Source organism: Petromyzon marinus, chromosome 44 (genome assembly GCF_048934315.1).
Source record: "Petromyzon marinus isolate PM22_M1 ecotype Great Lakes invasive population chromosome 44, UKy_Petmar_22M1.pri1.0, whole genome shotgun sequence".
NCBI classification, from domain to species: Eukaryota; Metazoa; Chordata; class Hyperoartia; order Petromyzontiformes; family Petromyzontidae; genus Petromyzon; species Petromyzon marinus.
Genome location: NC_133710.1, coordinates 2,809,984 through 2,826,386, shown reverse-complemented (window position 1 = coordinate 2,826,386; position 16,403 = coordinate 2,809,984). Strand labels below are relative to the sequence as shown.

The window sequence follows — 16,403 nt, the reverse complement described above, 5'->3', positions numbered from 1 at the left end:
CTGGTGGATTGGATGGATGGGCGCGCTTATAACGGCGTTGTTGGTGAGCGTGAAACCCTGGAGCGGGATTATTCCGGAATGTTCCGTGCGCTGGTTATGTAATTGCGCACGCGCGCACAATTCCCCATATGCGTGCATGAGGATTTGCCAGGAATTGCGATGCCCTGGGTGGGATGTGATGTGATGCAACAAAAAATAATCCGAAGGCAGTCGTCGTGAACTGCGTCTCTGCGTTCGACCGTCGGCTTGTCTCCCTCTTCGCTCGCGAGCTGCCCGCAGCCCCAGCGATGGCTTTTCTTTGTTGGTTTTTAAACACGGGGTCGAGCGGCCAGCAACGTCAATATTGCAATAGGTGCGATGTGAAACGTTCCTCAGAATTGGGCGCAAGGTAATTGTAATTTTGGGAAAAGTTGATGGAAAGGCAACTGATTATAGTGTTTAGGTTTTACCCCCCCCCACGCACTTCTGGTTAGCGCGGTTGGCTCCGTAAGTTGCGAAATGCGTTCAACATGCAATAAAATAACGTTTTCAGAACTAAAGTTAAAATTGAGCATACATACAAATCGAGAGGGGGGGGGGCAGTAACAGGGTAGAAGCATAAAGACGTGTTTGTGACCTGCAGTGTGGTGAGTTCGTGGGTTGGTGAGTGAGCTAGTGTGATGAGTTGTGACCTGCATTGTGGTGGGTTGGTGAGTGAGCTAGTGTGAGTTGTGACGTGCAGTGTGGTGGTTGAACAAAGTATGGATGATATAAAAGGGTCTGTCTCGAGCAGTGGTTCGTAACCTTTATTGTAGTAGCCTCGCACCCCTTTTGGTTCCATATCGTGAAAAAAAATGATCATGTTAATACATTGGCTTGATGAAACAAACTAAGTTGTACTTACATGCCCGCGCTTAATTTGTGTTTTGATTACCTTTAAAAAAAAATCTGGCCATGTCTCGCACCCCCAGATAGGGCATCTCAGGTTAAGAACCACACTGCTCTAGACCAACGAGAGTGAGGTTCACGGGAACGTCAACAATGGTGGTAGTGACAGTTGAGCGATCAAGGTGACTGACCGCCGGTGAGCGAGTGGCTGGAGTGAAATGGCGAGCGCTTGACCATCAATCACCCTGCATGCTCGAATCCAAATTCTATTTGTGAGTGGTTATGGTGAAGGATAGTCGGCCTATGCTGTTTGGACGTGTGTGTGTGTGTTTGGCCGTTACGGCTGTTTGAGTTCAACGGATTTAATTCCAAAATGGGGATGTCCAGGCCTCCCTTTGTAATGGCAATCTTATCACAAAATCCACTGTTCAATACATCGGAGCGACAACTCATCCCGTGTCCATCTATACTGCGGGGGTGGCATGATGCATGGGTCGAATCGCGAGCGTGAGAATCGCGCATTGTGCGATTCTCGTGCATCGTAAACATAGTTCGGAACATCACCGCTGCACCATGAGGGGCACCCACCCACCACTCACCGCGACGTCAAACGATCGATTCTTGAGTTTAACCATGACCCTGAATTACAACTCTTCCAATCGCCCAGGGGGGAGTCAAGTGGTAAATCTAATGTGTACAGTGTATGATAGCATTACTTTATACAGCGCCGACTGTACAATTTGCCTCTCATAATAGCGGTGGAGTTTGTAACGGGCGCAGGTTTTCTTGCGATGCTGTATAATCTGTCTTGCTTGTATGTTGAACTTATTTCCCATCGTACGTAGCCAACCGTGCTAATTGGAGGTACGGGAGAAGATCGGCAAACTATACACTAAGCAGTTCTGCTGAGACAAATGATGATTGGTGGCGCTTGTCTTCAGTAGAGCCTCCCTTTGAATTATGTAAGCATCTGTACATTTCTGCGGCTGCCAAATCTTATCGCAAATCAGACCAAATTCCACGAGTGCCGCCCCCCTCTGGAAATTTCGCCAAAGTTCTGGCGAGATCACGGCACGTGGTTGGACCTGGTGTGGGTGGTGGGGCCTTGGTGATTGTGAAGTTGGTTGTTTGCCTCCTCTCGCTCGGTTGCAGCTGTTCCTGCTTTAAAGAATGTGAATGTTGTCATTCTGAGTACGCCCATCATCCATTTCAGAAATTTGTTTTATTGCAGTCTTATGGAGTGACCTTGCCATGAGAATGTGGAATGTGAAAGGAGACGCTTATAAGTAGTTGGTTGTCTTTGATGCCTTGGCATGTTGCTGCATGGGGGGGTGGGGGTGTATGTAATAATAAACCATGATGGTGATTTACGTGTGGGTTGCACCACGTAGTGTTTGGGCAAAGTTTTGTCATGAAACCCTCCACCACCCGACCAAGGCCACACGGTTTGTCCTGTGTACAAGTGTTTACCGCACCAGTTATTGTTTCTGCTCACTCACCAGTGAGTTCAAGAACAATTCTCAGACAAATTTAGTGATCAGGTACTCTGTCTTGCTTGAAATTGCGTAAAAAAAATCCTGCGGTCAAGAAACTAGTCTGAATTTAATAAAAATGACGATTCAATTGGGCTATTTTTACACGATGGTTTTTGTAGCCAGTTTCATAATTAAATTGCTAAATTTAATTCTGACTCTTAAAACTGGCTGCAGCAATGTGTAAATGTGACAACGATGGTGATTAGGATGATACGTTGGTGATGTTTTCACCTTCGTGACAGCAGCCTCCTGGCTAAATCTGATGCAACCTTGCGCCATGGCAGTGCTGCGATGCCACGGGCAGCAGCTGCCCACCCCTCTCAGTGCCAGCAAATCCACGCTCAATCATGACTGCAACACCCATATTACCTTCCCAACCATTGCCACTCGCCACTGCCCACCGCCGTTCACCACCGCTCGCCACTGCCCACCCGTTTGCTATCCTTTTTTACCTGGCTGGTGGGCGATATGGCTCTGTGCCTGTTGCCTGCATTCTTGCTTGCAGAACACAAAGATCCCACCTTTTTGTGCGTGTCATGGCCAGGGGTTTGAACCCTTGAGGGTCGGGCTTATGGGCAGCACATCAACAAATGACATCACTCCTTACAAAAAACATCTTCTGTTTAGCCATACAGACTACTGGGACAAGTACTTGTTGATAAGCAACGATTGACACAGACACATTCCTGAATAATCAAGCCTCAGACTTGTTAAAGGATGTTGTTAGACATCTCTTGTGGATATTTTAATTATAAATAACTCCCGACAGTGCGCCTTTCTGATTCGCATTAATGAAACAGGAGTAATAATAACTGCTTTTTGTGCATTAGTTTGTCCTTCCATGGGCACCAAGTTAGCACGGTTGGCTATGTGCGGTGGGAAAGACGTTCAACATAAAATAACGTTTTCAGAACTTAAGTGAATCGCCTCCATATCACTCTTTTCTATTGCTTCTATGGTTCATGATCCCGTGAACTTCATTTATTGATTCCTCCATCCGTGTTGAGGACTCAACACCACCACCACCACACTGTAGGTCACAACAACACCCCCCCCCCACACTGCTCAACTTGGAAATTTCCTCCTCCCATCATCGCCTCTCTTCCCAAACTCTTAAAATAACCTTGCACGATCCAACAATGCGTTAACTGTTATCTGTTTCAACTTTCATACTAGTACTGTTTTGTTACTGGGTACTTGATGTTGTGTGCCCTTTTTTTTTTAGGCCTATGCTCTGCAACGAACTGTACAGTATGCATGTGTAAATTGTACAGTGCATATGTGAACTGAAATCCGTAGCACTTTAAAAAGAGAGCTGTGGAAAATTCCCCGGCTTGTTGGTGGCGGCGGTGGTCATGTGATGGTGGCCTTGTTATCTGTTTATACGCGAGCGCTCTTGCACGAGGCCGGTGCTGGCGTTTCCACACGCTGCCTGTTCATAGACCCCGCGCGCGGTCCCTGCGGCGTTGCGACGCCGTCGTGTGAACGGCCGTTGCATCAGGCGAGGAGGGAGGGGGTGACGATCTGTGTCGCAGCCTCTGCGGAAACAAAACTCGGATTTGCAAGCACTGGCGCCTCTGGCCACACGGGGTTTACAGATTTGCATCGGTGCAGTGGAGTCCGTCAAAATAATTTCCCTGCTCGTGTACGTTTTGTTGGCGGTCATGTTCAATGGTGGAAATTCCACATTTTACTGTGGCAGGTTCAGTCTTATCTGTAGAAAAGCTGTTTTTGACATTCCACAAGTGATGCTCATTTTATGAATCCAGCTAGACGGGATAGGTTGATAGACTTCCAGGAATAACAGTGCAAGTCATTTTATAATTATCTGGGGAAACCTTGGTCGAGTCTCGGTACTCATTTCTAATGACGGTTTTGCTACAATGGAATGTTTGGTCAATTCTTGTTTGGAGTTATTGGCACGTGGGAGGAACCTAGAGCATTTTGGGGGGGGCAGGGGGTAACGCAAAGATCTGCACAGATGGATTCACAAATCCACTGGTTGTTACTGACTTTTGGCTACTACATCTCGGTAGGTTTGGGAGTACCACCAGTTCCTACACAAATCCATGAGCTCTTTCCTCCCTCGTGCTGGATGTCTGTGGCGTCGGGTCCTCTACCCTCGCAGACTAATGAACACACAGGCGGCCACGGTCACCACTTGCCCCACTTGCCCCCCCGCCATGTGATGTCAGGTTTCGTGAATTAGCGGCAGTTTTCATTGCATCGTGCCACACGCGACCTCATCCCTTGACTCGCAACCTCGGCCCCAGCGCCACGGTTTAAATTACCACCCCGTGTCGGATGACGTGTCGGATGATACGTCGCAACGGTGCCCTGGCCGCGTCGCGCGATCTCCACTCCGGTTGCTTGGCTGAGCGCCGGGAGTGTGGTGCACGGTTGCTGTTGGTCACCCCGGGTGCTGGTGGAGAGGCCTACAGGCTAACGCAACTCGAAACCCGAGGTGGTCCACAGCGGCGTGGCGGAGTAAATGCGCTCCTGTAATTACAGTACGCACGATTCTCCTAAATCGTCTGACCTGACGATTTTTTTATTGTCTGACATATTTGAACTTCCATTGGCTTAATGTGAAATTTCATAACGCAGCGCATGTCCTTGACCTGGCGATTCGTGGCGGCTCCCATGATGCACCACGCATCGTGACACAGGCGATTTCGAAGGTGCAGCAGTGGCATACCTCGCTGTGTTTTGTGCTGTGGTAGCATCTGAAAGAGACGGCATTTATCTCTCGCCTTAACGAACACATGTTTTTGATGTGCACGCAACAGATATCCCGTGCAGCCAGCCCATCGACATCATCGACCCGAAAAAACGAGGGAAAAAGAACAAGAAAAAGAGAACCCGTGCGACCGACAGCTTCTCGGGGAGATTCGGAGGTGAGTGGAGTGCACTCTGCTCAATGCACGGCCAATCGACTATGGATGGGATTGTGGGGAAGAGCACAACTGCTGTTTATCTTACCCACAAAGTGGAGCACTGACACTCATTCAAAAGAGGAGGGTGACAGCGCCCCCACAGAACGGCCCCTGTGGCGGTGAACGTGATTACTGATGGGCGTGTGGTGTGTGCGTGTCGGCACAGACCTGTACCGGCTCACGGGGGAGCTGCTCGGGGAGGGAGCGTACGCACGCGTGCAGACTTGCTGCAGCCTCATCAACAACAAAGAGTATGCGGTCAAGGTACAGAGCACACGGACATGCAAGAACAAAGATGCCCTGTATACCCTTGACGAACTTGGGGCAAGAGCTGTTAGCAAACACCTAATGAAGGCTGCTACGGCACACAAGGGGGTGGGTGGTCCGCAACATGCACAGTGCACCAGGTGCTCATTTGAGGCCGAGTCAAGCTCTGGGAGGCCCAGGACTGTTTCTGATAAGTCACTGGTGTTGGCCGTGAGCAGGAATCAAACTCGTGTTGCCAGGTTTGTAGCAAAGCGTGCTAACCGCTGCACTTACCGCTCCACACGTGGACACACATGGCACAAATGCCCACCAACTATAACAACAACAGACGCCATTCGCCACTAAGTGGTGGTGATGCCACCACTAAGTGGCGGTGATGTCACCACAGTGCTTGCCAGGCTAGGTGCACTTGCACATTTACACCCACAACACGGACAAGCTCACACATGCTCACACACACACACTCCCTGCCATGGATAACATGGCTGGGAATTGAACTCAAGTTGGCACATTTGTTGTGCAATGCCTAAACAAAGGTCCCCTGTGAAGCCTCCCAATACTGTTGCAGAAGTGTGTGTACACACATACGTACAAAGACGCCACGTACACACCCACTTCTACTTTCCATTGTGAATGATGATAACTGCAGATAACAGCTAGCATTTTCCTGCACGCTGGTGGGATGAGGAGCAGCATCGGCTGCACTGGGAAACAGTTGCTCGTCTGCATGTATATGCGCACACGTGTATGTACATTCCGATGGAGAAGTAGAGCACCTGGAGAGGGGATGAGTGGGCCTGGATGTTGAAGCCATGCTGCGTTTGATCAGACTGTACCCAGTAACGTTGGGACTCGTGTAGAGGGCCATGGCGATGTAGTATTATGTAAACCAGGTAATTGTTTATCAACCCCTTGCACGATAGAACATGTTTAGTATCACCGAGTTGAGAAATACTTTGATAAAAGTACGGTAAATTCCTTTGTGGGTGCATGCAGTGTATTTAGCGATATTTTGACAAACTAAAACTCAACAGATGTATCGATAACGCAGCAGCAGTGTAACAAGAACCCTAACTTGCATAGACCCATAGACTCATTCTATTGTTGAGTGGCAATATGTTCAGGAGCTTAAATGCCAATGTGGGTGGGAGGCGGTTAGTCTTCTCGCAGCCCACCTGTTTTTGTGTTACCTTAAACACAACTAATACCATCAGAGGCACAATTGTCTCGCATCAAGACCCATAGACTTGCATGGACTGAGGTGTGATGGTCTTGGCACAGCCACCAATGACTGCACAAAAAGTCTGTCACTTGAATTCCAGCTCTGAGAATGTGTTTTTAAATGATCATCAACACGTCTGTCAACTACACTTGCCTTCAAAGCAACATTTAAAAAATTGGGTAACATTACAGGCAATGTGTAATGAAGGCCATCGTCTGAAACGTCACCAATTATGCATCTTTTGTTTTACTTTTAAGGTTGCAGTGCATTTGACGAGTGTGAGTTTGTTAATTACGCTTGTGCACCACTGCGGATGTGTTATCACCAGCTGAAATAAATAAAGGTTTGGGTCTCTATTTCATTCGGCTGGGGTGGCTATTCATGTTGATGGCAACGGCTTGTAGAGGCTATCATCCAGCAGTAGATTGATCATGGCTGCTGGTGGGTGGGTTGTCCTGTGGATGACCCCACTCGGAAAACACTCGCGTAAACATTCGCTCGCGCGCAGGGGCATCCGAGTTGCAACTCGTGTGTTTCGCTCTGTTCACACGTTCACACAAGCCGTGTGTGCAGCGCTGCAATGTAAACCGTAAATCTAAAACTAAATAAATAACATAAACTTTTTATTACACCAGGTGAGGCCCACTGAGCTATGTAGCTATTTGGATAAGCTCAACGAAGTGGCGTATGTGGACATTTATAGCAGTCCAAATACTCCTAAACGCACGTTGATTCTAAATGTGGAGGGAAAAATCGGAGGATCTGAAGGGGGAAAAAAATACACGACCACTCCAAATATACAACAGGCGTCAGGGTCTGGATCCAAACCACGACCTCCTGTATACCGGACGAGGTAGTTGCCATCAATCATCTATCGGAGCACTTGAACGCCCGATGCTTTTGAGTGTCCCTCCGTGTTCCTGAAAGACTCGATGCATCCAGCTGTATGTGGAGCACATGACGCAGTTCACAAGCGTTGGCTCAATCAAGCCTCACTCTGTTCATGAGACGCCGAATGTTGAAACCGATTCGGTCTGCCTGTATTAAAAACCAATGCTGCTGGCAAGAGAAAACAAATCCCAGAAGGCCGTGTGGCTGTTGGGATGTGAAGGGGGGGGGGAAGTTTTTTTTTACTTTGTTTTTAAAGTGGGAGGTGGTCCTCAATATGGGAGGAGTGGTGCTGCTGCTGCTGCTCGTGGCTGTGGAGGATGTGCGGGGTCTGCGGGGTGGGGGGCGCTGTGCGGGGTCGGTGGTCGGGGGGGACCGGGCCCCTTGCCGGCCACGGACCGCGTGCTACAGCGCGCGCGCGCGCCCAGAGCCACGACGCCATTGGCTGCGCGATTGCCGGCGCCCCGCCCCCTTTGCAACCTGCGATTGGCCAAAGTCCTCGGTGCCGCCCCTCTCCCACCAACCCCCCTCGTTCCCGCGCCTGTTTCTGCCTGGCAACAGCGGCGGCCTGCCGTGACGCTGCACTGGCCAATAGCAGTGGAGTCTGAAGGGGAAGCTCCCCCCCCCTACCCGCCCGCCCGCCGTGGCCGGTGTGATCCGGTTGTGCGCGGCTCCCGTTGCCAGCTCCTCAGGGGTGTGGAAGCTCTCCTGGCCGGCCCAGGTCGTCGTTAAAGTTTAGGGCAGTCGGTGGCTGGCCAGCACAGACCGTGGTGTGGAGGGCTTTTCGTGTGTGTGTGTGGCCTTTTTCGGTGTGCCGCTGCTGCTGCTGCTCGCTCAACAGCACTTGCCCCGACAGTCTGTTGAGGCTATACAGGGGGGGGGGGAGGGTTATTTTGTCATTGTAATGGGAGCGGTGGGTGTAGCGGTTAGCGCGCTGCGCTACGAACCCCGGCGACCCGAGTTCGAATCCCGCACGCGGCCAACACCGGTGACGATTATCTGAACCGGTCCTAGGCCCTCCCCCCCCCCCCAGGTCGACTCGGCCTCAAATGAGTACCTGGTGCAGTGGTGTGTAGTAAACATCGTCACTTGGGGAGACTAAGGCGGCCGGGCGTGGTGCTGACCACACCCACCCCCCCCTCCATATGTGCCGTGCCTGCCTTAATAGGTGCTCGCAAACATCACTTGCCCGGGGGGGGGGGGGGAGGGCCCTGTCTTTGTACACAACAGGGCTACGGGGTGCGTGCGATAATCGCGTTGTCCCGTCTTGACGTATCGACACATCGCGTTCTCCACGGTGAGAGTTTTAGTGAAATAGGAGCCACTGTCGATAAGTGCTGCTAGGGGTGTTTTTTGGGGGTAAATTTTTAAACAATATTTTGCTTGGAAAATCCCTTCGATAGATTCGCATCTCGTTGAGGCAGTAATTCCCCCTACTCCCGAGTCTCAACACAACAAAACACACACCCCCCCAAGTCACTCGCACACTCAAGGAAGAAAGACGGGAGATGATGAGTGGTTGCAGCCATTCTAGATTTGAAGTTTTCGTGACTGCAAGGATCCCATACCCTTCGGTTTTCTTTCGGTAAAGTCACGTAGGTGAAAAAATAAAAATTCAAAATAAATAAAAGTGAATTAAATCACGACGTTTCGGATGCCTATTTCCAGCAACCGTTTTATTTTTGCTGTGATTGTTTCCCACCTGATGACGGACGCTTGTGTTGCATCCGAAACGTCGTGATTTAATTAACTTTTATTTTTCACCTACGTGACTTTACCGAAAGAACCAAAGATGTATGGGTGCAGCTACTCCGCCCGTAACACTTGCAAGTTGTTGCGAGTGCTTTAAAGATATATTTAAACAAAAATTGGCCGGCTAATAACGGCGTCATTGCAACATTCCGAGTGTCGTCATGCTGGAACGGCAACAACAACCACTTGTTATTCTTTTGTTCTTTCGGTAAAGTCACGTAGATAGAAAATTAAAATAAAAACACGACGCTTCTCGATCGCAACACAAGCGGTCGTTATGTGTTGCGATCGAAACGTCGTGTGTTTTTTTTTTAGTATTTATTTTCTATCTACGTGACTTTTACCGAAAGAACCAATTCGTATTAATTCCCGCAGTCAACGAAAGTTTCTAAGTCGAAACAACCACTTGTCTATAATGAAGTCGCGAGGTGAACTCGCAGCGTCACTCGGAGGTAAAGTCTCTGGCTATTGGCAGCCGTCAGCTGCTGCCACCCTGCATCACCCCACCGCGCGGCCGCCTCCGATTGGCCGAGGCGCGGCCCAAGGGGGCGGGCGTGGGAGGGGTCAAAGGGCGGGCCGCGGTTTCTATTTTTGTGGCGGTCGCTTCCCCGCAGCAATGTAAACACGGTTTTGGGGGGAGGGTGCAGCCCGCTGGAAGCGTTGCGATGCTCCAAACCCTCCGTGAAAGAGGTGAAATTGTGTGTTTTGGGTTTATTGGGTGGAGGAATCGCTGGTGTTGGGTTGGTTGGCTGCCAGAACGCGAGACACACTGACGCTGGTTCATCGCGTTCCTCCGCCGCTGCAGTATAGGCAGAGCGGGCGAAATTCGTTAGGCCGTGGCCCTGCACAGATGACCTGGATCATTTAATGCCCGGCAATAGCCGTTTTGAGACTTAACACCATCGGTTTCATAGTGGGCAATTCTTAAGTCGCAATAAACAAGCGGAAATCGCCACTTTTACATACCTGTTCACATGAAAATACGTTTTTTTATACACATCCCATCAGCCAATACGGCCTTTTGGCAGCACAGTACATGATTTCATCAGCATTGTTTCAGTACAAGTAAATGGACCGGGTTTAGACATTTGGTGTCGCTAATCGGCAGAGCCAGGCTTGCTCGAACCAACGCTGAGAACTGGCAAGATTTTTGTGGGCACGGAGTAAAGGTCTCTAAAGGGAGACCTGGGGCACAGAAGCAAATTAAGGCTCGGTGGGATACGAGGTCAGAGCAGCAGCATGCACACTCAAACCATGACGCAATGCAGAAAAAAAACAACGTGAAGCAATAGGAAAAATGCATGGTTAACAGTTTTAAGTATTGGAATAGTGGCACTGTGGTTATTGCAAGCGTTATGAAACCTGGGTTATGTTCCCGGCCACGTTTAACAGTGGCTCGTGATTCCTAACACAATCAAGGGTGCCCCCTTCACAAACAGACACTGACCAACATTGTGAAGTATGGTCAAACAACACTTGTGACTGATGGCATGAGACCAGCAGTGGTTTGACAAAGGTATGCATTAAGTTTAAGTTCCAAAGAGGCAGGTACAGTATTGCTAAATAAGGGCTTCAGCTAAAACTTGGTTGTGCTGGGTTATTCTCGACTCCTGAGTTTATCGACCCAATTGCTGTGATCATCAGGGATCGGTGCCAGACCCGAGGCCCCTTCGGCGGCTGTTACTCGGCACACAGCGAGGCTGCATCTCCCACGGTCCATTCAGTCTCCTTGCTGAAAAAATCCAATGGGGCTCACCTTGAGGGTGGTGGTGGAACATTTTACATTCCCATGCCAGGAGCTGGTATAACCATAGGCCGAGTGACCATTACATAGAAGAAGACCTGATGCAGGCAGTGACAAGGAAACTGAGACCTATTTGGACACGTATAGGATGGACAACAGGAACATTTCTACAGTGTCCATAATAGTGTTTTTTTTGGGTTGAATCGCGTAAATATATAAATGTGTCGTTAAAACCCGACACGGCCAACTAGTGAGGGTTGTCACATAAAAATAACATGCCAATTCGTCACTAATACAGCACACCGGTGTGTTGGAGAGCAAATCCACAACATTTACAATTCGAGTACGACGTTTTGCCAGTAATGACAACTAGCTTCATCGGGCGACAGCCAGATTTGTGGAGAAATCTGTTTCGTTCCTTATATAGAGGTGTAGATGTTGTGACCACACTTCTGCACTCTTTTGTGAAGTGGAGGGGGGGGGGGGGTTAATGTAAAGTGTGTTCAGAAAAAATGGAAGGCAGGGAAAGGAAGACCGAACACAGAATGCGTTGATGGCGAACATGAGATTGGTGCCAGAAAGTTGTGCGCTACTTAAGCATAGTGGCACAAGACAAAGGAAAGTGGGAAACAAATGACAATGTGTAGTGAACACCTACGGGCGATTCGCCCACCGGTCTTGATGACTGACCACAACGCATACGATCAAATCTCCTTGAATGCGCCAAGTCTCATCAGATCTCGACAGCTGCCATGTACTTGGATGGGAGGCTGTTTGGGAATACCAGGTGTTGTATGCTTTGGCTGTGAGGTGGTCAGGACACGGCAGTTGCAAGAATAGATTAAATCCAGCTATGTGGCGCAGAGTGGCAATCCTCGTATACAGTGTGGAGTTTTCTTTGGAAGGCAGACTCGTTAATGGAATTGGCCCAAGATTCTAATGCAGCAGGGCCCTCCTGGTCGTTGGGTTATTGAAGCTTTTCAGAGGAATAAAAATAATTATCGTTGACTTTTCACAAATCGGTACTCATTTTATACATGGCTGCGTACGGTACGAAATAAATTCTACGTGGTGTGTTGAGTCGACTTGCAAATCGCGCGGATGTTGTGGAAATGGCTGGACACAATTACCTTTTCAATCGGTGCACGTGTGCGCGCTTGTTTTCATCCGAGTGGGCGTTTGTCCTTAAAATAAAAATGTCAGCGTTTACGTTGGCGGTGGCGTTGCATTGCAGGAAGTGCTGCTGCCCCAAATTTTTGTTTTACAAATATAGAATTTTACTGAAGGCCAGCGGTTGTAGGTGGTGGTGAAGTTATTTAAGGTTCTATAGTGCAGCAGCACTGTCGTTTAATTTGAAACCTGTGCTGCATTCCTGGTTAACAAGAAACCAGACTCGTTTAGTGACGCGCAAGGGATTTGTGTAATGAATGCACACTGGCATTCATTATTTAAGGGAAGTGGCAGGTAAAATCCAGATGTAATAACTTAATGTTTTTTTTAAGAGCATAATTTTTGTCAATCACACCTCGAGCGCTGTAGAATTTGTATTGTGCATAGTTTTCGTACGCAAGTGTGGGGTAATCAGACTCGCGGGAAGGCAGCTATTTAACTTCTGCCAACAATTGCCCAAACAACTCTGATTCCCCCATTGATGTGTGGTCAACTCCACTAATGGGTGCTTATATACGTGGGTCTACGAAAACCCACCCTGTGCGAGGGGGGGGGGGTAACACGTCCATAGCCCGGGACATGCAGCCCGATGTGTGTGGCGGCTACAAGAGAAGAGCCGAGTGGTTATGGCGGCGCCTGTGAACGTCGCAGCGAGCCCTGTGACATTTAGCAGGGTTTGGGGTTTGCTTGTATGTGCGCAGCTGTGGGAGCCACTTTGGTAAAAAAAACAAACGGTGAACTGCCCATAGAAAGATAGCCTGGGTGGCCAGGTTTATAATGGTCGTGTCACGGACACGGAGCTAGCCTTCCAGATTAAGTTCCCGAGTTCGAATCCTGGTTTCGTCCGTGATTTAAGCCACGATGTCAAGTTGAGCAAGTTCAGAGTCTCGGCCTGGTCACCAATGACGACAAATAAACACATTAACTTGGTTTCATTCACTTTGGCCAAACACCTCGCATGCAAGGCGTGCGTGGGGGGACGGTGCCTCCACCACGATTGAGGTCACCAATAACTGCACATATCATTACGTTTAATGTTGTTTTACTTGGAATCTGACTGTGAGAGTGAAATATCATTGTTATTGTCACCAGATGAGAATTACTGTGGCAAATATAGTGAAATCTGGTTTAGCTCGTGTTTAATATTGATTGGCGTGTGACGACGAACGTTATCTTCAGGACTTGGAGCGGTCTTGTCTTGCATGTGGGTAAATGGGCCAATTGTGAAGTTGCCTCCAGAACTAGTTCTGTCACGTCCTCTACTGGGAGCCGTTCCCCGACGAATGTAAACTTCTTATCTCATGGAAATGTATTTTATCGCAGCAGGATAATAATAGCCCAGTCGGAATATAATTGTGTGGTTAGGGTGGGCAGGGGCGTGGGGATCTGAGGAAGGGGGTTGGCACAGAGGAGGGTGGCACAGAGGCGCGGTGTGAGCGAGTCGCTGTGACGAAGCTTGCGCGTTTTTCTCCCCTGTGCTTCCAGGTCATCGAGAAGACTGCAGGGCACAGCCGCAATAGGGTGTTTAAGGAAGTGGAGATTTTGTACCAGTGCCAAGGCAATGAGTGAGTGTTGCATCACTCTGGCTTGGTTGATTATAACGATGACCTGGTGGTGGTGGTGGCGGCGGCAGTGGTTTCCGGAAAATCCCCGTCAACGCTCGGTTTCTAAATCTCGCTTGAGTTTGCATCACCTGTTGCTATCTTTTTCTTTACACTGACCCTATCATCATCTTCCGTTTCCGCTAACACCCCTCGTTTATATGCACAGTTTCTCTGCAGTAAGCTCGGATTTTCAACTCCGACACTTGATGGAATTGCCCACATTGCTGCATTTGTGTTGATTTCTGTTCACTTGAAATGCCACTTGCCCCATTTTTTTTAAACAAATGCCTGATCAAAAAGGTGTCAATGCCCTTGCGCAGCACCCTCCAAAGAGTCTTAAGACTCGAATGAGGCTTTCCTGAATGCCGATTAAAGCCTTGTTGTATTCAAATGTTTATGGCTCTGTAGTAGAGAGCGCCTCTCAATTGGAAGGTTGTGAGTTCAAATCCCTGGTTGGGGGTTGATTTGGCTGATTTCAGCCCATCATTCCTCTGGGTTCGATAATGATTACCACACTGGTAAGTCAACGGTATTCTACGGATGAACTCGCACCTGCCATAGGAATGTGGCATATCCACCAATGGCTCGGCTATTAACGTGAGAGAGAGCAGCACCGCCCCTGCTCATTTGAGCAGGAAAATGGCTTCGACTTTGCTTGCGTTGATTACGACCACCATATGAATGTTGTAAACGTTGTCTTTTCAGCAACATTCTGCAGTTGATTGAATTTTTCGAGGAGGACGACCGCTTCTACCTGGTGTTTGAAAAGATGAGAGGAGGTGAGCGAGCGTTCGTAATGCATCAACTGACGGCTAAACATGGTTAAAACTAGAGAGCGGTTCTGTATGATTGATGGAGTTGGCCAAATATATAAAAAAAAATTGGATCCTAAATTCTTGGCAAATTACTCGCCCCGATTTGTGACTACCTTCAAACGTGCGTCTGGTTTCCCCTCCGCGTAGGAACTGCGCACGTTGCAGTGTTTTTCAGATGCGATTTGCATGAATAGCAGTTTATGAAAACTAAACCATCATGATTCGTATCGTATTTTTGGCTCTGGCCATCTAATTATATGGCCACATTTTTTGTCTTGTAACCCTTGATCACCCGACAGCCAAACAAATTAAATTGTACGCAAGCGTTTTAATGTGCCAATTGTTAGTGTTCTCCAACTTACTGTTGAGTTGAAAAAAATCATTTTGGGCTGACAGTGTACTTTGTTTGGCAATGTTTGGTTGGTGGAGAGTTGCATGACGAAAGATTATGTATTCCAGCCACAAAGTCCATTGAATCACAATAGCGCTTATATTGGCTGTGAAAACCCAACACATGGCGGCAAGTGGCTCATGCTGTGCCTGGTTGTGCGGCCTCCTCTGCAGGAACTGTTTTGGCCCAAATCCAGCGCAGAGGACACTTCAGCGAGCAGGAGGCAAGCGAGGTGGTGCGCGACATCGCCACCGCCCTCCACTTCCTGCACCAGAAGGGTACGTCTCGCTGAGTCTCCTCCTTCAGGAGGATCCTGATCTCAATGTTTAGCCGATGCTTTTTTTTAAACGAGGGCAGCTGAGAGAATCTGGAGAGAGAAAAAAACACATCGCTTGGAGTGTGCATGGATGCCTTCTAAGATCCTTGTGGGATTGGTTGCCGCCCTCAACTTGCTTGATTTCCAGCTGCTGGCTACCTCGCAGCTTAGAAGTTTTGAGAGTTTCACCTGATTTTAACAGAGATTGACTCAAGGTGATGATTACAATTTCAGCCCATCACTTTGAGGTAGATGAAGAAATGAATCTGGTTCTCTCGTGTAGGGAGTTGATGGTTTCAGCCCAGTCATTATTCGAGGGAATTTCAAAGTGAGCAGTGTGAGGGTAGAAGCAGAAAGAGAAATGGTGTGAGACCTGCAGTGTGGTGAGTGGGGTGGGTGAGTATTTTGAGTGTTGTGGCCTCAAAGTGCATCTAGCCTGGCACAAGCGCTGTGGTGATGTCACCGACACTCCATAGAGAGTGAAGGTGGTGGCAGTGTCTGCAGTGTGGGTAGAGACGGCGACATTAAAGTACCCTCGCAAGTCGCTGAGCGACGTCGGTGTGACGTGGAAGCCATTTTGCCATGATTGCCAACGGGTGCGGGGGGGAAATGGTCTTCGTCCCGTGACCAAAGTGAACGATGCAAACGGCAAATAGCTGAAGCGTAGAGACACGATGATTTTGATAATACAGCAGCGAGAGAAGAGCGTGGAGGGCAAAGCTCGCACTGTCGTCGTGCCAAGAGTCATTCAACTGGAGCAGTGTGGGCTGGGGCGGGAGGGGGGAGATCACCAAGGCTGTCGCTTTTTCACGACCGCATTCGCCCGACGCTGTAGACCTCTCACCTGTTTGTTGACCATGGTGACCCTGCAAAAAAATGTTCTTGTTAATGTTCCG

General features: G+C 48.9%; 1 protein-coding gene across 2 annotated transcripts in view; it reads left to right on the top strand.

Moving 5' to 3' along the window:
* LOC116951916 (MAP kinase-interacting serine/threonine-protein kinase 1-like) overlaps positions 1-16,403 on the top strand; it is a 29,350-nt gene that overhangs the window by 2,013 nt on the left and 10,934 nt on the right. Inside the window, exons 3-7 of one of the 2 annotated variants that reach the window (XM_032970762.2) lie at positions 5,192-5,299; positions 5,505-5,602; positions 13,867-13,946; positions 14,691-14,764; positions 15,365-15,469. In XM_032970762.2, coding sequence (XP_032826653.1) covers positions 5,192-5,299; positions 5,505-5,602; positions 13,867-13,946; positions 14,691-14,764; positions 15,365-15,469 — 465 coding nt within the window. The remainder of the gene's footprint in view (positions 1-5,191; positions 5,300-5,504; positions 5,603-13,866; positions 13,947-14,690; positions 14,765-15,364; positions 15,470-16,403) is intronic. The other variant, XM_076073927.1, reaches the window with a different exon arrangement.